General features: G+C 32.4%; 2 protein-coding genes across 11 annotated transcripts in view; one reads left to right on the top strand and one right to left on the bottom strand.

Moving 5' to 3' along the window:
• Positions 1 to 1,918: 1,918 nt before the first annotated feature.
• On the bottom strand, positions 1,919 to 10,083 carry LOC128556168 (transmembrane protein 258-like). Its single transcript, XM_053540277.1, has 4 exons — positions 10,037 to 10,083; positions 5,641 to 5,756; positions 3,912 to 4,052; positions 1,919 to 2,097 (listed from the first exon to the last, which is right to left on the bottom strand). Exons 1-4 carry the CDS (start codon positions 10,037 to 10,039, stop codon positions 2,085 to 2,087), a joined length of 273 nt encoding a protein of 90 aa, XP_053396252.1. The 5' UTR covers positions 10,040 to 10,083; the 3' UTR covers positions 1,919 to 2,084.
• Positions 10,084 to 10,329: 246 nt separating this feature from the next.
• The window catches only part of LOC123550900 (calponin homology domain-containing protein DDB_G0272472-like), a 61,373-nt gene continuing 49,893 nt past the window's right edge, over positions 10,330 to 21,809 (top strand). For all 10 annotated transcript variants that reach the window (XM_053540275.1, XM_053540269.1, XM_053540274.1 and 7 more), the window contains exons 1-3: positions 10,330 to 10,643; positions 16,251 to 16,631; positions 17,011 to 17,174. In XM_053540275.1, the coding sequence (XP_053396250.1) occupies positions 10,569 to 10,643; positions 16,251 to 16,631; positions 17,011 to 17,174 (620 nt within the window). In that variant the 5' untranslated portion in view covers positions 10,330 to 10,568. The remainder of the gene's footprint in view (positions 10,644 to 16,250; positions 16,632 to 17,010; positions 17,175 to 21,809) is intronic.

Raw genomic sequence — 21,809 nt, 5'->3', positions numbered from 1 at the left:
TTTATAGTTGATCTGGCATTTTGTTCAGACTTATGTAAATGCTCATGTCTCTTTATTACTGACCAAACAGCCATGGTCACTTTAACGACCTGGTAGACCAAAACTGACCAAACAGCCATGGTCACTTTAACGACCTGGTAGACCAAGACTGACCAAACAGCCATGGTTACTTTAACGACCTGGTAGACCAAGACTGACCAAACAGCCATGGTCACTTTAACGACCTGGTAGACCAAGACTGACCAAGCGTTCTTTCCTTGAAGTTGAGCAGTGTATTTGTGGTCTAAGCAGGAAGCAATGTGTTTGAGTGTACACATGCTGGGTGAAGCCTTGAGATGTCACTGCTTGTAGAACATGTCAATGAAGCTGATCTATAACATTCTAGTTGGTATCTCCCACACAATACATGTTGTAGTACACATTTATGCCACATCATTTCAAAACTTAATGGGTGACACAGTTATGGACTGCACACAAAACAGAACCTAGACAACCTTTGATCCTAATGGTTAGCCTCGCCCTTGGAACTACAGACATGTCATAGAAGTGGCACATTATAATGTTATCATTATCTTTAAATAGCTACTTGGGGTAACAAAGTAACATAGCCATTGTAAACCTTTTATCCCAGGTGGAGCTGGAAACGTTAGTAATGTGTGCGACTTGTTATATTGTGAATATTACCAAATCTATTTCAAAATACGTTCATGGATAACCCAGTTATTGACATGAAAGCTCTGACAGACCCTGCAATTACTATACCGAAAATATTTACTAACTCTACTCCTGGTTCTGTTAATGCCATTTCTGTCATACATTGACACATTTCAATGAAAATGGAAAAAAATATTCAACTATTACTTTATTTAAATAACACTTATTACTGGTAATGATAGTTATCATTCAAGATTGTCAAAGCATTAAAAAGAACACTGTCATTATTGTTTTATTTTCCACAACCAGACCTCATTTAGAAGTGAAAATTAATATGCAACAAAAATATTAGCTTTGCATGGAGCAGTATGCACACATTTTTGGTATAATAATTTGTGTTGTACCCTGAACATTGCACATTTTCCCTGTAGAACTTGTTCATATTTTTTTGATACAAATCTCCAAATCTACTAATGCATATTCGAAGTGTAGCATCCAGTGTCTTAATAAATGCTTCATCTAGCTCTCGGCGAGTGTAGACTGCCTCCAAAATTGTTCAATTTTGCAAATAGCAATATAAGGACCATTCCTATGAAATTTGGTTGAAATTGGTTTCATAATTTATATGTTCTTTTAAGAAATTGCGTACCACAGACAGACATCAAATGATCTGAAAGTTCACCATGAGCACTTTGTGCTCAGCTTAGCTAAAAAGTTAAAGCCAGACACAGCATCAGCACAACAGCTCATCTGTGAAACTTTGATTGAGATGAGCACAATAAATGAGATGTATCTGTCATCAGAAATAACATGTTAGCAAATACGAGTACGTTATTTCTCAGTTATCGTGAATCCATTTTGTGGAGTTGTACCTAAAACAAATCTTTCATATAGAATCTATTTTGGGTTTAACACCATTTTTTCAACAGTATTTCAGTTATGTAACGGCAGGCAGTTAACCCAACCAGTGCTCCTGGATTCTGTGCCAGTAAAAACCTGTTCTCCGCAAGTAACTGTCAACTTCCCCACATGAATCAGAGGTGAAGGACGAATGATTTCAAATACAATGTATTTTATCAAATCATCATGGAGAACATACCGCCCGCCTGGGGATCGAACTCACGACCCCGCGATCAGTAGATCGGCGCTCTCCCTATTGAGCTAAGCAGGCGGGTTGAATCCTTTTGTGGAGTTGTATATGAACAACAAATCTTTCATATAAAATCTAGTCTATTCGTATATACATGTACCAAGGAAACAATACTGACAATATATTAACATTTATTCAAAATAAGATACTCTACAGATAGCCCATCACAATTTACAAAACATTCGAAAGTTCTCGAGTTTCATGTACTGTATACATGGAATGATGATGATAATGATGATGGTGATGATGATGACTGGTCACAGACACACTTCTTTTACAATCACCACAGACACCTGGAAAATAAAGAAACCTCTATTGTACATGGAAATATCTACAATTAAAGTAAACAAAAACAAAGGTTCCTTAGAGACATAACTTCAACTGTCTACCTGCTTAATTTGTTACGCACTTTTTTCAGTATAAGAGGTAGTGACAAGTGCTCTAAAACACAATTCTGTTTGTTTTGGGTTTAACGCTGTTTCTCAACAGTATTTCAGTTCTGTAACAGCGGGCAGTTAACAAAACCAGTGTTCCTAGATTCTGTACCAGAACTCAACAATTCTTTGCAAGTAACTGCCAACTTCTCAAAATAAATCAGAGGTGCAGGACAAAATGCCTTTTATCAAATCATCATACAGAACATACACCCCACCCAGGATAGAACTCGCGACCCCATGATCCATAGATCTACACTCTCCCTATTGAGCTAAGTGGGCAGGGCCAGACAGGATCATCAAAGATTCTGTCTTATGATTGAAATCTCCGTAGTCTGGAGGTTCACTTCTGCAGCTTTTCTTTCAATGAGACAAAGACTAGCATAAATTTCCTTAAAGCTTTAATTTAATTTAGAGAGCTACAAAGAACAGCCTTGTCATTTGAATGAATATAAGAGTCGAAAAAGAGGCATAATTTTGTTAAAATGGAAAGAGTTATGGAACCTGTGCACTGCATGTCAGAACATCACACTGAACAAGAGTGTGAAATTTCAATCCATTTTGAATTTGTGGGTACTGAGATACCAGTTTACATACAAGTACTTAACCAAAACTTACAAAGTCAACATAACTAATGCAAAGTACAGTTACTGGTACTGATGATAAACCCGAACAGAAAATGAGTTTTTTTACCTGTAACTTTTTTATTTCTGCAAATTGAAATCAATGGTCGGTATCAAAATTAAGCTTAACCTTTGTTGAAAACTTTACATAATTCAAATTTATATTTAGTAAGCAAACTCACACGAAGTGAGGGCCTGAAAGGGGTATGTAAAAAGGGGACTTTATGAACGTTGACTGATGATAAATTCGAACCCTTTGTCATTTACAAAATTTTCTTTGTATCATTATATTGAAACTTTCCCCAAAAAGCTGCAACAGTCATTCCTGATCAAGTAATGAAAATTTAATAAATGTCAGGCCTTCATGTTTCGGCAGTGAGCATGTACAAAAAAAACACCCTCTTCCCCAGTAATTTTGGATAAATATTTTTTATACAAATTTATGTAAGTCATTTATTTATACAGAATATTTACCAATTTTGTTTTTGTTTACACCATGTGGTGTTGTAAGTGGAAACTATTAGATGATGTGTTCAATTTTATAAATAACCGATTGCAATCGAATATTTCCAAGGTGTTCGACTTTATCATCTGTCCGGGTTTATCATCAGTACCAGTATAGAACCTGTGCAATGCATGTTTGATCATTACAGTGAACAAGCGTGTTAAGTTTCAATACATTCCCATTAGCGAGTACCGAGATATCAGCTTGCATATGAAAAGTTAACCAAAAGTTATGGAACCTGTGCAATGTAAGTCAGTTTATCACAGTGAATAAGTGTGTGAAGTTTCAATCCATTCCCACAAGTAGTTACTGAGACACCAGCTTATATACAAAAACTTAACAAGTCTGGATGCTGAAGTGGATGCCAACACATAGACGAGTCCAATAGCTCTATCTACTCTTCAATAGTCAGCTAAAAATATGTCCGGTTTAGGCAATGAACTTCTTACTTGTAATGAAGAGTGAATATAGTTATATTAAAGCATTTGATGATTTGCATTAGAGAAAAAATTATTTTGTCTGATTTACAAAATCCTTTTACATACCAGCTGGATTTCCTGCTTACGAAGATGCCGACCCACAACAATAGAAAGAGAACACCAAATCCCATAAATACGGAAGCTACCAAGGACACTAACAATTCTTTGAAAATGTCTCGTGTAAATTTGTTAGATGTTACTTCATATCTATCAACTTGTTAAGGAAAAGCATGAAAATTAATATCAAATGTTCAAAGAGTGAACTTGTTTAGAATTTATGTTTTTTTCTACTCTTACTCTTGCGAACTTAAAAAAAAAGATTTCCTATTTCTGAAATATAAAACAAATAATTGTTTTAATGAGAATTAGGCATTGAGAAACAAAACTCAAACAACACCAAATCATAGAAAGAAAGAGTTGTTTGACATGAAAATTGAACAGCATGTAAAACATGTATATTACTTTACGAAACAAGTGTTGGTATACTGGTATAAACATTGATTTCCGTAAAAGGACTGCCTAAAGAGGATCCACTTCGGGACAGTTAAACGCCTTTAAAAATTCACCATTTTTTAAAAAGAACAGTTACACATGGTCGATTTGATGCATTTGCAATAGTGTGCGAGTGGAGAAATTTCGCATAACAAGGTGGAACACAGTTTTCAGCAATTGTTTATCATTATTTCTTTACAAATGTTATTCATTTTCGAAGGGAGACAACTTTTTCCGATTATTTTAAGTACAAATGACATTCAATTTCAAAGGGAGAAAACCTTTTCTGATTATTTTAAGTAATCATAGTGAAAAAGTTGTTTCCCTTTGAAAATGAATGCCATTTGTAAAGAAATAAAGATAAACAATTGCTGAAAACTGTGTTCCACCTTATGTGAAATTTCACTACTCGCACGTTATTGCAAATGCATCAAAAAGAACATGTGTAACAGTTCTCTGAAAATGGTGTTTTTAAAGGCGTTTGACTGTCTGGAAGTGGGGCCCCTATAGGCAGTCATTTTCTGGAATTCAATGTTTATATCAGTATACTGAAACTTGTTTCGTAAAGTAATATACATGTTTTACATGCTGTTCAATTTTCATGTCAAACAAATCTTTCTTTCTATGATTTGGTGTTGTTTGATTTTTGTTTCTTTAGGCCTACATCGTAACCTTAACTAATGAACAAACCATTTACCTCATATTTTAGGGGTGTTTTTTTATGTTATCCCGAATGGTCATCTGCAATAATCAACTGACAACTTCCCAAAATGCAATAGTGACAGGAAATGGGTGTACACACCCAAATACATTACCTATTATGATAACAGAGGGCATACAAGTCCTTGCTGCTTTATGCTATAAAGTGCTGGCAGACAAATTAATTCCAGCAAACTTTTGCAAGTTATATAGTGTAGAAAATGTTTTCCTGCTATTGTTTCAAATTCAACACCTTAATATTTCCCTTATCTACTGTGCTTGTCACTTACCTTAACAATCTGGCTAAAACAAGTTTGATATCAAAACAGCTTCAGCTGACCTTAAAAATGTCAGCTAAAAGTAATTCATCTGGCATTTAATATATTTATTCTGCAAAAAACTATTTTCATTCTCTGACTCTCAGTTACAGAATATAAAAAAGTTTTTAGACAAAATCCTACAAGAAATAGTACCGCTACACTCTCACTTTCTCAAGTTCTTTAATATTCCTATATAACTGAGGTACACAGAGTTTATTACCATTAACATCAAAATGAAATCAACACCGAGATTACAGCCACAGTTATGTTGTATAAAAGGATACACAAAGAACCATGCCATAAAGAAGATGCCTATTCCAAGTAAAACCACTGTTAGATGAGGGAATACTGCTGGATTGATAGGGCTAACATAGCGGGTCATCTCCTCTATTGGAACCGTCTGAAAACATGAGAAAAAAACACATGTTTACTAGTATAGAAATAATGTAACCATCCAGAACAAGAGTAATGAACAGAACAGAACAGAACAGAACAGAACAGAACACAACTTTATTAACTCAAATCATATACATGACACATGAGTATACAGTGCAAACAAGAGCACCGCCTTGCGGGTGCTGACGCTCATCTGCTTTTTTTGGTATAATAGAAATATTGTCCTACCCATGATTTTCTAAGTCTAAAAAGGGCCATCATTCTTGCAAAAAGCAGGATAGAGTTATATTTCTTGATGTACAGTGTCCACTTATGATGGTGAAAAACTGTTGCAAGTTTTAAAGCAATAGCTTTGATAGTTTATGAGAAAAGTTGACTTAAACATAATACTCAACCAAGAAAATGATTTTCTAAGTCCAAAAGGGGCAATAATTATTGCAAAAAGCAGGATGGAGTTATGTTGCTTGCTGTACAGGGTCAGTTTATGATGGTGAACAAGTGTTGCAAGTTTCAAAGCAATAGCTTTGATAGTTTAAGAGAAAAAGTTGACCTAAACATAAAACTTAACCAAGAAATCTGATATTTTCTAAGTCCAAAAGGGGCCATAAATCTTGCAAAAAGCAGGATGGAGTTACGTTTCTTGCTGTACAGGGTCAGCTTCTGATGGTGAACAAGTGTTGCAAGTTTTAAAGCAATAGCTTTGATAGTTTAGGATAAAAGCTGACCTAAACATAAAACTTAACCAAGAAAACTGATTTTCTAAGTCCAAAAGGGGCAATAATTCTTGCAAAAAGCAAGATGGAGTTATGTTTCTTGATGTACAGGGTCTGCTTATGATGGTGAACAAGTATTCCAAGTTTCAAAGCAATAGCTTTGATAGTTTAGGAGAAAAGTTGACCTAAACATAAAACTTAACCAAGAAATCTGATATTTTCTAAGTACAAAAGGGGCCATAAATCTTGCAAAAAGCAAGATGGAGTTATGCTTCTTGCTATACAGGGTCAGCTTATGATGGTGAACAAGTATTCCAAGTTTCAAAGCAATAGCTTTGATAGTTTAGGAGAAAAGCTGACCTAAACATAAAACTTAACCAGGCAACGCCGACGCCGACAACCGCTCAAGTGATGACAATAACTCATCATTTTTTTTCAAAAAATCAGATGAGCTAAAAATGTTTTAGATATTTTGTGACATGGTATAGGTATACATAAGATATATTTTCAAGTATACACTTCTTATGTAAGTACAAATGTAAAAAAGTTGAAGAAAACTAAAAAACGATCATTTAACCAGATGCATGGTAAAAAAAAAGAATGAGAAAAAGAATGAAAAGGAAAAAGGAAGGGCCTCCGCTGTCGATCGCCAAATATCCAAATATTATGACCTTGTAAGTTTTGTTTTTCTTTTGTTTATTGTGTTATGGACCTTTTCTATAATATATTCATGTCCTGACACCAAATACAAATGTACTGATGCAAAACAAACAGAAACACTTTTGAGCAACATTTTTTCCCTTCTTTCTCCAAAAATCTCTGAATGTTCTACTTTGTTTGTGCAACATATATTTTTTTTTGTCAAGCATTGCTTATAGATATAAACTGACCTCTCCCTTATGACTTTATAAAACAAATCAACTGCTTAAAAAATACTATTTTATTTACTTAATCCGTAACTGTTTTCATTAATTGTAGCTCGAATCTGCACAATCCAAATGTCATTTAAAAGGTCTCATCTCCAAAAGTGGAACTATGATAATTTTTCAAAAATTTATAATTAAAAAGTATCTTTATTTATGTCAATTTTGTGTACAAAAATGTATTTCTACGATTGTGAAAATTCTGAAGAAAAGTAGTATTTAGAAATTGTACAATTTAACAAATATATAGGTTTTATCTGGCCTAAGAAAGTGTATTTCCAGACAATCTATTTCATCTGGCCTAAGAAAGTGTATTTCCAGATAACCTGCAAATTTATAACCTACCTAATTCCAGATTGAGTGTATGTAAACTACAATCAGAAGGCTGGTTAGTTTAGAAGGCAGTGCTCGCGCTGCCAATCGACATTATCGCCAAATGGCGATTATTTTATTAAAGTGTCGATTAAAACGCAATTCTTGGCGATAGAAAATGGCGATTAATTTATAAAAATGCTACAAAAAAAAATATTGCAAAAATATGTCCGTAAACATGGTAAACTGTTGGAACATACGTAGTTTTATCGACAAAAACGTGCAAAGTCGGTAGCAGGAAGTGTATTTGCCCAGAGGCATAATTACCCCTTCTAAACGGTGACACATTTGTTTATCGCCAACGAGGTATACTTCACTAATTGATCCGCATGTATGGAAGTTTAAAGCAACAATTATCATCACTTTATCCTTGATCATTTAATCGCCATTAATTACCAAACAAACAAATTAATTAAACATAATTCCTTCAGATGTGGAATTCCTATGTCCGACTGGAGACTTTCAGACGGCGGACAAGTGCGTTTTTGCATTCCGTTTTTCCACGGGCAAGCACTAATTAACAGTAGGGATTTTAGCTTACACATTCTTTTTTTTGACCTTAAGAAAGATCTTACCTTGACTGGCTCAGTAATTTCCTTAAATCCACTTAATTTTACTTGTAGTTTTCAAAACCAAGACTTTAAAAACATAATATTATCACTGACACTTTCTGTGACTTAAATAACGTAACTTAAATTGCCCAAATTTTTGACACCTGCCATAAGAAACTGGGTTTAACTTGTTTGACAACTGTTTTTTTTTAATGTGTGCCAACATCAACAGATCAAAGAAGACACCAGCAGATCAAAGAAGACGTGTATTCCATGTGATGTCATAGTGATGTCACTGCTATTGACATGTTTAATTTAGTTCAGAACCAGCATAACACCTGTTATTTAAAGTGACTGTGACTTTGAGTGCATTAAGCACTGGGAGTTGATTTTTTTTGCTGATATGGAATTAACTTTTTTTTTAAATTGTATTTGTATTCAAAGGGTTTTCTTGGTTTGGGCAATCATTGCAAGAGTGAAAAAAAAAACAACACTTTAATTTGCAGTTTAATCACATTAAATTCACAAGGTTAACAAGGAAAAGAAAACAAACAGAACCACTGACATTTTGAGTGAATTTGTTATTTACTTTAAATCAATAGACTTAAACAAAGACAGGAAATAATAAAATTTGTAACATTATATTAAGCATATTTAGTTCCTTTTTCAACTTGCATGTCATGGCATTAAACTTTTTTACTTTTTCCCTAAAATCTTGTCACTTCTCCCTTATATTAGCTTAGGGAGAATCTTAGCCTAGCTTCATTGAAATGTGAAAGCGCATGCGAATTACGCTCGTGCCAAATCAGTCTATTAATTTTTTCCCGGAAAAAAATGTGGCTATTAATTTATGATGGCCAGGGCTAGCACTGAGAAGGCACCAGAAAAATAAAAACAGCTATAAAACTGGTAACAGTTGTACAACAAATGTCAATTCAAGTATAAATCTGTCATTATCTAAATGGTTTACAAGACAAAAGATAATCACACAGACCTGAAATCTATGCATGCAGTTTCAATTTCAATACATGTTACGAATTTCTGTGCTAGATTACTAAATTAGTTGTAAGTTACGATGATTCTCACTTTTAAAAGTGAACATTCTCCAATGATTTATTGCCAAAAACTGCTGCATTTCTTAAAAATGTGACTAAATGATCTTGGCTTCCTGTGATAGTCTTTCATCTTACAAACCATTAGGATATGACCATTTTGCATTTGATTTTGCAGTATATTGTTATTTGTTATATAGCAGATTCTAGTTACATACAGCTATTTTTTTTCTGTGAAGTATATAATCAATGGACACCTCACTTCTGATGGTTTCTAACAGCTTTCAATTTTGCAAGTGAGAACAGTGATGTACCTACAAGGTGGCGATATTATTTGGCCAAATCGTCCTCGGGTGAGAGAAACAATACACATTTTTACAGAAAGTTATACGTCTCTATTGGTCAGAATATCTAGTGGCGATCAACGTGGTGGCAGTTGCCTGTACCCGCTAAATGAAATCCCGATAAAGTAAACTTGATCACACCGGAAGTGAATTATTTACATACGTGGCGTAACAAAAATACCTAATGCATCATAACCTACAGGAAAATTACAAAGTATTTTATCTCAGAGCCTTATAAATAAGCTGTTCTACTACACTTTTAATTGTCATTGCAGTTGGCAGTCGAAAATAACGAAAAAAAACTCATTTATAAAACACCGGTTACCTACCATGTTTGCTACTATATGCCGGAAACGGGATAACTTACGTGTTGCGCATGCGTATATCAAAGTGAAAGTTGGTCTGTACCACTTTACCTTTAGGTTGTTCACGTTAACCCTTAGTGAAATTAAAAAATAAAATATTCAGAATTTACACCTTAAACTTACTTTTTTCAGAGTGAAAGTATTTTTACAAAATAATTTAATGCCATTGAAACGATGTTTAACGCAGCACTCTCTTTTGGTAGCACTATTAGCGAGTAACAACCTTTTCTACCTGTGGTACCTTTGGGAAACTCCAAATTTGTTGTCCTTAGTTGAGCGGCAAACTTCAATGGAGTTTGTTTACTGTGGCACGTGCCAAATTAATTTCAATTAATACAGGTGAATCGGATTAAGTTAGGCGTAATGTTTTCTTAAAATTTCAACAAACATTTGAATGGAATAGAAACATGAAAATTTGGATGTGTAGATTTAACATTCACAGATAATATTTAAACCTTAAAAATAATTAATGAAATAAATATTAGGAGCTATAGTAATGTTCAGTCAGCTGAGTAAAGGATATGGGTCGTGGACAGCTGGATATGTTGATCCATATTTTGGAGAGAAAAAGGTATTGGTGTCTTGTTCATATCCATGTGATATCATAATATAAAAAAAAATAAATAACAGTTAAACTCTTTATAATTTGTAGATTCTGGTATTTAGTATATAGTGTCAAAGGCAGTTATAAAACACAAAGAAATATAATAGGGTTATTATAACAGTAGCTTGATCTGGGATGCAGTATTCGGCTCGAGTGGATTTTGCCAGATCGGATCTCACGAGGCGCGCAAGTGCCGAGTGTGATCCGACCTTGCAAAATCCACGAGAGCTGAATACAAAGTCCAAGATCTAGCTACTGTTATAATGACCCTTTTATTATATACCTTTACCATTTTGATTCTTGTTTTGTTCTTGAACGAAATCTTCAATGTTTATCGATATTAAATAGAACTTAGTGAAGTTTTTATGTGCGCTGATTATAGTAATGTGTCGGATCAATGCATATTAATGAAAATAGCCCGGGCAGCAATACAATACGGAAGGTACAATAACGGAATTTAAAGGTACAATACGGAATTTTTTGTCTCTCTGTTCATATTTAATTGTGAAATACAAGCCGATTTTTTACAGAATTTATATAGGTATAAAATAAAAAAAATTTATTTTTATAGATCTTTGTAAAATATCACTTGATAAAAGATGCTGCCCAGATAAGCCAAATGAGGAAGGCATTTTGATTTTTCATAAACACAGGAAAATAATAATTTTACAGAATATGACATAGCTCTACATTATATAAATCAATAATGATGAATTTAATAAACTTTCTTACTGTATAAATGTAGATGAAAAAAACAAAACAACTTTATACTATGATGTCTAGGCATGTAATATAAAGTACCAATAGATTTACATCAGTTTGGTACAAATACAAAAGAAAATGCTGTGTAACCTAATATGATGTTTAACAATATTCCTTTTTGTTTCAACTTTATGAAACTGTGAGAGTATTCTTTCATTATTTTTTTCTTCAGTTATTGTATGTAAATTTTGTGTGTACATGTATTTAGACTGAGTTTTACATAATATTTAGTGTTTAAAATACTAACAAAGGTTTTATGAAACACAGATGAAATAAAGATCTTGTTAGTCTTAAAAACAAGGATTAAACATTGTATACCATTAAAGCATTATTTTCTGTTACATATATGTGATAAATATTATTGAATTTACTGCAAAGACTACATAACTTTATACATGTTTGTATGGCAAATTGAAAGGAGCGACGATCGTATTACTAAGATTAAGAAAAGTATGTCATTATTGAAAAAGTGCATTATGGTTGTTCAATGGTGAATGGGTTATATTTGTATATTAGTGAAACAGGTCAAAACAGTGGAGTCATAGTCATTACCCCATGACACATAAATTGTTTAAAATCTGTACTTACACTTTCACTTGTTTTAATTTTCCGATTTCATAATTTATGCTTAACAACCACTGAGTTTTCAAAATAAAAATTACAGGAGATCCTACCTAGGTTGTGTTATTGTTCTTAAACATATTTCGGTATAGAATTAAATCAAATCGAATTTATAATATAAATTTGGAGATTTAGGGTGACATTAATTTAGAATTGCACATTTTCTGTATGATTCAAAAAGAATTTCCCATATTCTTTAATATGATTATAAATTTAATATAAAGCAGTCATTTTTTTTGGTTTTTGACACTGTGATTTAATTTCCTTCAGAGAATGACTCCTAAAGATTCTTCCTTTTATGTTTCCCAGATCCTGCTGAATTAGAATAATTTGATATCTGCAAAAACAAGAAATTATCAATTTTATACAGATAGTTCATTCGTAGACACAGTTGTTTGAAATAGTTGGCTAAAAAAGTGTTGTTGTTTTTAAGGCCGCTAAACCCAACCCAAGAGATTTTATTCCGTTTTCAAAAGTTTAAATAGCCAGAATAGAGTTTTACAGGGGACACTTAATACAATCTCTTACGTTTTCTATTTATAAACTGCAACACTAAGAACCTGACCTATGCAACATTGACAATCCTGATGTCCTATCAAAAATACCTGTAACTACCCCCTTATGAAAAACCTTCCCTATTGTCAGTGTGTGGTCAGTTTATGTCCAGTGTGTTTCCAGTCAATAATACTCTAAAATCCAGTTACTTGCCAGCCTATTTCCAGAGCTGACAATAAACTGATCCAGTGTGTTGCCACTTAATAACCATCATGTGTCCATGTGCTTGTCAGCTGATTTCCAGACCTGAAAACCAGCTGTAAAATTTAACTTCCAGTCTGCTGTCAGTTTATATACAGTTTTTGTCAGTGATGTTTGTAATGACGTTTTAACAAAATTTCATTGATTTTTCATATAAACTATTTGAAGGAGCTAAATTATTTAAAGGTATCTGGAAATAAACACTGACAACAATCTGGCAACAAACTGTATGCAATGTCAATCTGCAACACACTGGATACACAACTGACAACAAGCGGCTTTTTGGACTTTCCAGTCTGTTGCCTTGTATTGTCAGTGCACACCAGTCAACTGGAAATATTTTTTCTGACAACACCACTGGCATATTGCCAGTGTGTTGTCATGTATTGTCAGTGTATAGTCAGTCACAACATGCCAGGCTCATCTTACATGGACAAGAGAAACCTTTAGCAAACTGGAATCATTATTTAAAGTTTTAACTAAATTCCTTATGCAGTACAAAGTTATGAGCACTTATACATGAGTGTTTTTTTTGTTTTGGGTTTTAAGCCGTTTTTTCAACAGTATTTCAGTCATGTACAGTGGGTATACATTAGTGTTGCAGATGGACTAGTTTTTGTTTGTTGTTTTGGGTTTAATGCTGTTTTTCAACAGTATTTCAGTCATGTAACAGGGGGCAGTTAACCTACCAGTGGTTCCTGAATTCTGTACCAGTAAAACCTGTTCTCTGTAAGTAACTGCCAACTTCCCCACATGAATCAGAGTTGGATGACTAATGATTTCAGACACAATGTCATTTATCAAATAGTCACGGAGAACATAGCCCCGTCCTAAGATCGAACTCGCGACCCCATGATCGTAGATGCTGCTCTGTACCTACTGATAGCTAAAGATGGACTAGTATCCCAATATCCCTTTACTACTCATGTTACTAATTTTTTTATTTCCCCCTAGGAAAATTGGTCTTATTCCATTGTATGTCATAGCATTGTCAGTGTATGGGAAGTTTGTTTCCAGTTTTAGTGTCAGTTATATTTTTTTCTATTTATCCTTATTAATGTTTAATAAAATTTTAATGTGACTTAAAACCTTCATTTGCTTGTGACTCAATTTTAATACAAATTCAGATTGCAATATTTCAGTTATCAATAATATAATATTGAAACACAATGGAAATTTGACAAGATTATGGTAAATCTGCAAATTAATTTTACAGGGTAGCGAAATACATGACTTTTAAAATTTCTGTATCTGTTTTAGCAAAAATACTTGTTGCGGACATAATCTGTGTTACAATGAAAACAAGTAACTGTAAAATGAATGAAAAAGTACCTTTACAATGTGCCCATCAGTGCTGGAAAACTATTGAAAACTGAAAATAGTTTGGAGGGAAAAATGCAACACTTGGCCATTTTGATAAGGTGTCTTGTAATATTTGTTTTGCTGTGAAAGTTGCAAAGATGGGTATATTGCCAGTGTATTGCCATTGTGTAGCCAGTGCATTGTCAGAATCTGCTCTGAGTAACTTTATATCCAATGTTTCTGTCAGACAGACAGCCAATCCATACAGTATTGTCACTTATTTAATTTTTATCTCGATTATTCAAAGAATAGAAGTTATTGGACATGACCCTATGTTTTCTTTCTGTTTTTTTTTTTTTTTTTTTTTTTTTTTACAAAATTATAGACTGAAATAATTACACACTTGTTCAATGTCATGACCTGACATGTACTAAGCAGGTCCCATAACTATACTTTTTTCCAAAATTAAGCCCCGTTTTTCCACATAGCATTTTTTGCTTAAGTTTTTGTATGCAGCTGGTATCTCAGTACTCATTCAATTCGATTATAGAAATTATGTTTTTTATTTCCATTTCTTGCCATTTTCCTGCCAGATTTTTCCAGACACTGGAAACAAGCTGACAATATTGTCAGTTGTTTACATGCTGATTGTTATGAGCCATTTTTGTCATATAGTTTGCAGATTATTCCCAGAACTGGAAATAATATGGAAATAGTGTCCATATTATTTTCAGCTAAACTTTTTTTCTTGGAAGTTTGTTCCATATAGGAGTCAGATTATTTCCAGTTACCTTTTTTTTTGACAGACTGTTGCCAGATCATTGACAGTTACCTTGCAGCTTAATGCCAGCTTGTTTCCATATTTCATTTTCGTAAGGGCCTTCCTACAAATTTTGGAGATGTAGCCCCAAACAAACAATCAATTTGTTAAGCCCAAAAGAGAAATTCCCCTGGTAGAAGAAGTTTGTTCCAATGGATTAAACCAGCTTTATTCCAGTTAACATTATAATCTGTACTGAATACATTAAGTTGATCTTTTGGTTATGTTCCTTGTTGTTTGTACTAGTGTTTCAACAGGGAGACTGAACAGAAGTTATACATATTAGTTATATAATATGTTTTGTGTATTAACTTGTTAATACTGGAAATGTGTTGAAAATGCTTGAAAACTTCATTCAGTGTCTCCCAGTTTACACTACACATAAAGTAGCAAAAAATAGAAGCCATAATTATTATAAGTGTATTGAACATTTCTATCTTTTTTTGCATAATATATTTGGTGAAATTTCAAATATATTTGTTGGACTTAAATACTCTGAGTTAGTTTTCAATTATCCCAAAAGTAGTTTTCTTTAAGTCTGCATTAAATGAATTAATATATTAAAGATGAAAACTTGTCTTGAGATTCTAACAAATTGTAACAATGTATAGCTATTTGACGTTAGAAAAAAAATGATGAAGTTTTAATGTCCACAGGTTCACAGTTAGCTATGGGAAGTGAAATATATTAAATATAATCAAAGTCCTTCAGATAAGTCTTTTTAACAAATGCTTTGATCAGCAAGTAATAAATTGTCTCACACATTAGTATTGCAAGAACACGCAGTATTTCATTGAAAACAATAAAATGGAATTCAAAGTGAAGTAAAATGAACTTCACACAATATATAGATGATGACTGTCTTGCTCTTAGCACCGCACCAGCCCGCTTAGCTTATTAGGGAGAGTGCAGATCTATGGATCGCGGGGAAGCGAGTTCGATCCCCGGGCAGGCTGTATGTTCTCCATGACGATTTGATAAATAACATTGTGTCTGAAATCATTCGTCCTCCACCTCTGATTCATGTGGGGAAGTTGGCAGTTACTTTCAGAGAACAGGTTTGTACTGGTACAGAATCCAGGGTCACTGGTTAACTGAAATACTGTTGAAAAATGGCGTTAAACCCCGAGCAAACAAACAAATCCTCTTAGCACAATTTTCATCCAGTTATGGTTGGTTCAGCATTATGAATCTAAGACACACTGTATACCACCTTGTATGCAATAATGTTTAATACAAAAATACAATAAATGCTTAAAAATGAATGAATGCTGACTTTTATATTAAATAACACATTCTATTTGTTATTTCAGGCACATGACCACCATGAATTCTCCTTCCCAGAAATAGATCATGAGTCACACATTCATGGGATCACAGTTGGTTCCCGCTCTGGCAGATCCACTGCCATGTCCTGGGCTACAGCCAAACGCAGCCGTGAGCCAACACTGGATGGCATACCGCTTCCAAAAACATATACAACTAGAAAAGGTGCACTTCAGCTTTACGTTGGACCTGATGATTTGGAAGATGATGATGAAGATGATGATAATGATGTAAAAGAAGATGGTTACGCTTTAAAGCCAAAATATGTTGAGATAAAAAGGCCTAATGGGCAAGAACTTATTGACTTGAGTTTGAAACTTGGAACAATGGAACGTCTAGCAATGTCTGTACTACAATTTGGTGACCAGGTGAGCTTCTTTGCTTTTGTTCAGATGTAGAGTGTCAGGATAACAACAGAGTTTTTGTTTATAGATAGTGGCCTTCATCCAGTTGCAGTAGCCTTGAGAATTATTATATAAGTTAAGGTTTGGACTTAAATCTACATTGGCCACTGCTACCCATCATGAAAGGTTAGGACATAAATTTAACCTAGCAAGTATAAGGAATTTACAGGGAAGATCTAAATTTCATCACACCAGATCTACAACTTTCATATTTCACAATATCTTTAATGAAAATTTAAATGATTAAGTTCACTATTTTTCTGGACCAGAGTGTTAATGAATAATTTTCTTTTATTGACATCTTGCTTAAGTTTAAATTAAACATGTACGTTTTTCTTTAAAGGATTATGACCATGAACACACCAGTGTCTCTGATGCCAAGAATAAAGCTTTCCTGAAGTTCCTACACAAAGTAGACGAAGGATTTGAGACCACTGGCATCGACTCTAATGTACAGCCTGGTGGAGATTTAAACAACTACCTCAGGGATCTTAAATCTAGTGCTAGGTAAAAAGCAGTGAAAAAATATATTATTTTCTGTTAAGTGGATCTAAATCAGAAAATCAATTTTGTACATTTTAGGTAAAAAAAATACTACAGATGTCCACTGTAATAAACACAAGTTATATTTGTCATGTCTATAACTGTATATAACACAATATAAACATGAAAAAATGTTGTGGTAAACATATATAATTGTAAGAAAACACACAAGAAAGCATGCTTCTTGGCAGTTTAAAGATATATTTCTTAAAATTTAGAATTTTAATGCTTCTGTTATTGCGTCTTTTTTGATAATTAAAATTTTCAAATTCAAATATGTGAAGATATCCTTCATGAGGTCAAACTAAGTTTGATTAAATAAGCAAAATATTGCCTAATAACGTTTTATTGATTTATGTATTCCAACTGTTTGAAATGTGATTAAAACCTCTTGGGAAATCTTCAATTATCATGCAAAATATATTTACATAGAAAAATGAACTTGCTGGCAGTTTTGCCTTATGTTTATCATGGAATTTAAAGATATTGAAAAGCTGACAGTTCGTGTTTGATTGAGATTATAATGGTTTATTTATCATAACACTTATTGCTGATAAAACATCATCTTAAGGGCCCTTTGATAAATACAGTAACTTAGAGATCACTGACAAGAAACAATGCATGTTGAGACCATCTCTGGCCAGATCTTTGATTTTGTTTCTAGATCAATATTAAGATAAAAAAAAAAGTCATGGTATTGGTTGCCTTAATTTCCTTCTATTTATAAACAGAAAACATTAGATGAGTACTAAAACATTGATATGTGGATACTGATTGATTAATATTCTATCTGATACATTGAGATATGACACAATGGTAACCTTAATTTTAATTTCTTTGATACTGTGAAGGAATTTATTTAACCCCTGTGAAAAAGGTTCATGAACAAATTCATGAAATAGTTCATGAATAAATATTCATGAGAATCAAAATTTATGTTTCATGAATTTCGATATTCATAAACTTGTTCATGAATTAAAAATAATACATGAACAAGTTCATGCAAATTGAAATTCATGAAACATAAATTTTGATTCTCATGAATATTTATTCATGAATTTTAATTCATGAACAAATTCATGGATATTGAAATTCATGAAACATAAATTTTGATTTTCATGAATTTTAATTCATGAATACTGAAATTCATGAAACATAAATTTTGATTTTCATGAATTTTTATTGAATATTGAAATGAGAATTCAATGAGAATCAAAATTAATGTTTCATGAATTTCGATATTCATGAACTTGTTCATGAATTAAAAATAATATTGAAATTCATGAAACATAAATTTTGATTCTCATGAATATTTATTCATGAATTTTAATTCATGAACTAGTTCATGAATATTGAAATTCATGATACATAAATTTTGATTTTCATGAATATTTATTCACGAATTATTTTTGTAAAAAAAGACAGAAAAAAGTTCATGAACTTATTCATGAATAAGTTCATGAACTAGTCAAGGAAACCTGGTAGGAGTGTAACACTATGAAACCTGAGAGATCTGCATGTAATGGAATTCTTTTAACAATTTCGGTAGAGCTTGAGACAAGAAAAAATCCTGTAGGTCAAAGTGTTTTCAATTAGCCTGGCCAGAGACTGTTTTTTTTTTAGTCTCTGCTGAGTCACTGTGACAATGACATTTTCTACCCTCGACAAATGACATGTTGAGTAAAACAGTAAACTAGAGTGGGATTGGGAGCATAATAAGAAGTAAACAATTGCTGTATAAAATACAAAACATTAAGTTAAACAATATATAATTTACTTTAATCTCAAGATTGAAAATCAGATTCTAGCTTTGCTTGAGGGTCGTGAAAACGTGACATTTTAAAAGGATTTTATTTTTTTTAAATGAACGATTTAGGACAACACCATAATTACTTATTTGATTTTCAGCATACTCATGTTCCTTTTAAACCATTCCTAACTGTAGTATGATAATTATTTCCTTCTTATTTGCTGCACAAACTTCTCAAAATCTGCTGAATCACATGTGCAAAACATTTCCCAGCATGCAACAAAATAATGGAAACTGATCAGGTGACATTATGATGTTCATAATGTTCATGAACATTCATGAAAAGTTCATGAACTTATTCATTTATTGTAAAAGGTAATAAACCTAAGTTTTATGTTTAATGAATGAACAGTTTAGAAACTCACATTGGGTTCAAGAACTGGTTACACTGAACTAGAAAAAGGTTTTGAATTTTAGTACTTTTAATGAACCTTTTCTGAAAAATTTTGGTCTTAACTAGTGATTGGACAACATAGAAGTTCAGCTGATAAAGATACATATAAGTTAAACATTGAATTTTACATTTATAACCAGATTGATCAGACTAGCTTTGCTTCGTGTAAGACATGACATTTAAAAATTTATTGTTTTAATGAACAGTTTAGGAATCCATAAATTATTGAATTTCAAGAACTTAATACAAGTTCTAGAACATTTTTTACAGGGTCATAACCCCATAGTTCCTGAATCACAATTTCAATCATTATCTAAATTTCATTTTTAAGTTCAGGAATTTCTCAAATTATTTAATGGATTTTCTGAAATGTTCATGAAGTACATTTACAAGTTCATGAAATGAAAGTAATATTCTTGAACTTGAGACTTCATGAATTTAAGTAAGTAAACTTTTCCTTGTAGTTCATGAACTTTTTTGATAATTCATGAATTCTTACAAATTCATGAATAAATTCATGAAGTTCATTAACCTTTTTCACAGGGGAGGGGAATTGTTAGTAAATTGTATCATTTATGACTGTTTTTCCAAAATTTGTTAACCCTTATCATACTTGACACAACTGATTCTGCCTTTGCGACCAGTGTAGATTTTGATCAGCCTGCACATCCATGCAGTCTGATCAATATCTGCACTGTTTGCCATTTGGTCAGTATTGTTTTGGTAAGCACCCCTTTTAACAATTAATGGTACTGTCCAAATTGAAAGATGGACAAGTTCATTATAGAAATTCAGCAGGGTAAGTGTTAAGGAGGGTACGCCTAACAATATCAAAATATGTAAGACAGCTAGCAATGACTGCAAGTCATTTATCAGTATTATTTATGCTAATATTTTATGAGTATCATATAAAGTACAGCTAAAAGCATCACTAGTCTCATTAACTGCGACTTTAACATAATAGACATCTTTCCGACATATTTTATAATACGAGCTTTTTTAAAATATTTTTTGCCTAGAACTGACTGAATCATGTTGGTTTTTCTTTGTATTAACAATCACTATTAAATAAAAATATTTTCTAAATTAAAAAAAAATGACGAACTCTTTCTATGACTTCAGAATGTTAACTGATCCTTGTTAGACCTAAATATTTCCAGATCAATATGTACGATCAATATTTGTATATTGGTATAATTTTAATTTAATATGTTGGTAATGTTAAGGAAAGTTTTACAAAATTTGATCACTCTTAATTCTGTAATCTGTTTAGTACTTTGGACAATAGTCTGTTTCAATATTTACTATAAATTGTTCAAAAGAAAAGGAAAAAAGTGGTTCAACCCAAAAGTGATATGTTTTAAAGCATTTGCAATTAGGAAAATTTTTCGAACAACAAAACAATGATTTGGGGGTACTTTTATTTATTTTTCAGTTATACAAAAAAACCTAAAAGACAAAAGACAAATTGTGAATATTTTCATGACACTGCCTTTAGTTGAATTTTTCTATCACTTGTAAAAAAAGGTTCAGTGTTGATATTTAGAATACATTGTCATAAACAAGTCGTTAAAGACTGAATGGCATGAACAGTTTAGAAAACACAATAATAGAATATCAGAATAGAACAATTATCCCTGAATTATTTATCGGCACTGTTCAAGGAAATGATTGTCGTTAGGACTTCACTGAAGACTCGATTCCATAGCAACAACAACAATGGACAATTTATCGCAGTCATAATTAACGTTAATAGTTTCACGATTCTGATTTCGTTCAATAGTGGACAGAATAATCTATTCAAAAGCAAACGTGACAGAAATGTCGTCATGAAATATCTTGTAATTAAGAAGAACTACATGTGAAAACGCTACTTAATTGAATTTCCAAATCAATAGAATCAGGGGGAAAAGAATTAAAGATATACAAAATCTTTTTACCATAAATAAAAATGTTTGTTGATTTAGCAAGAATATTTACTAGTATGTAAAAAAAGAAGAATATATATCATTAAGCTACATAGAGGTGGGTGAAGTTGCAAAAATCCTGATTTGTGATGAATTGATGGTGTAAAAAGGTTTGCCACAAGTAGTTTAGTGCAACACTACAAGTTTGACCATAAATTTACATTTTTTGCTCAGACAATTTCAAGAGCCGGTAAATTAAATTTGTAAGCTTACCATTTAAGATCATTTTATACCTTTTTATATTGAAACAGATTTTATATCAAACTTAATGTGTACATAATATATATAGTAGTTTTAGAGACAGTTTCTATCAAAAAGACATTATTTGTGGAATTGATAAATATTCGTTTTAATAAAGCAGTAATGGGATACTTCTTTGTATATAAGGTAGTTCTCTAATTTGAAAGAATAGTTTCAACAAGAACTTG

The sequence above is a fragment of the Mercenaria mercenaria genome, chromosome 4 (assembly GCF_021730395.1).
Source record: "Mercenaria mercenaria strain notata chromosome 4, MADL_Memer_1, whole genome shotgun sequence".
Taxonomy (NCBI): Eukaryota; Metazoa; Mollusca; class Bivalvia; order Venerida; family Veneridae; genus Mercenaria; species Mercenaria mercenaria.
Note: the sequence above shows the minus strand (reverse complement) of the source record. Positions and strands in the feature narration are given on the sequence as shown.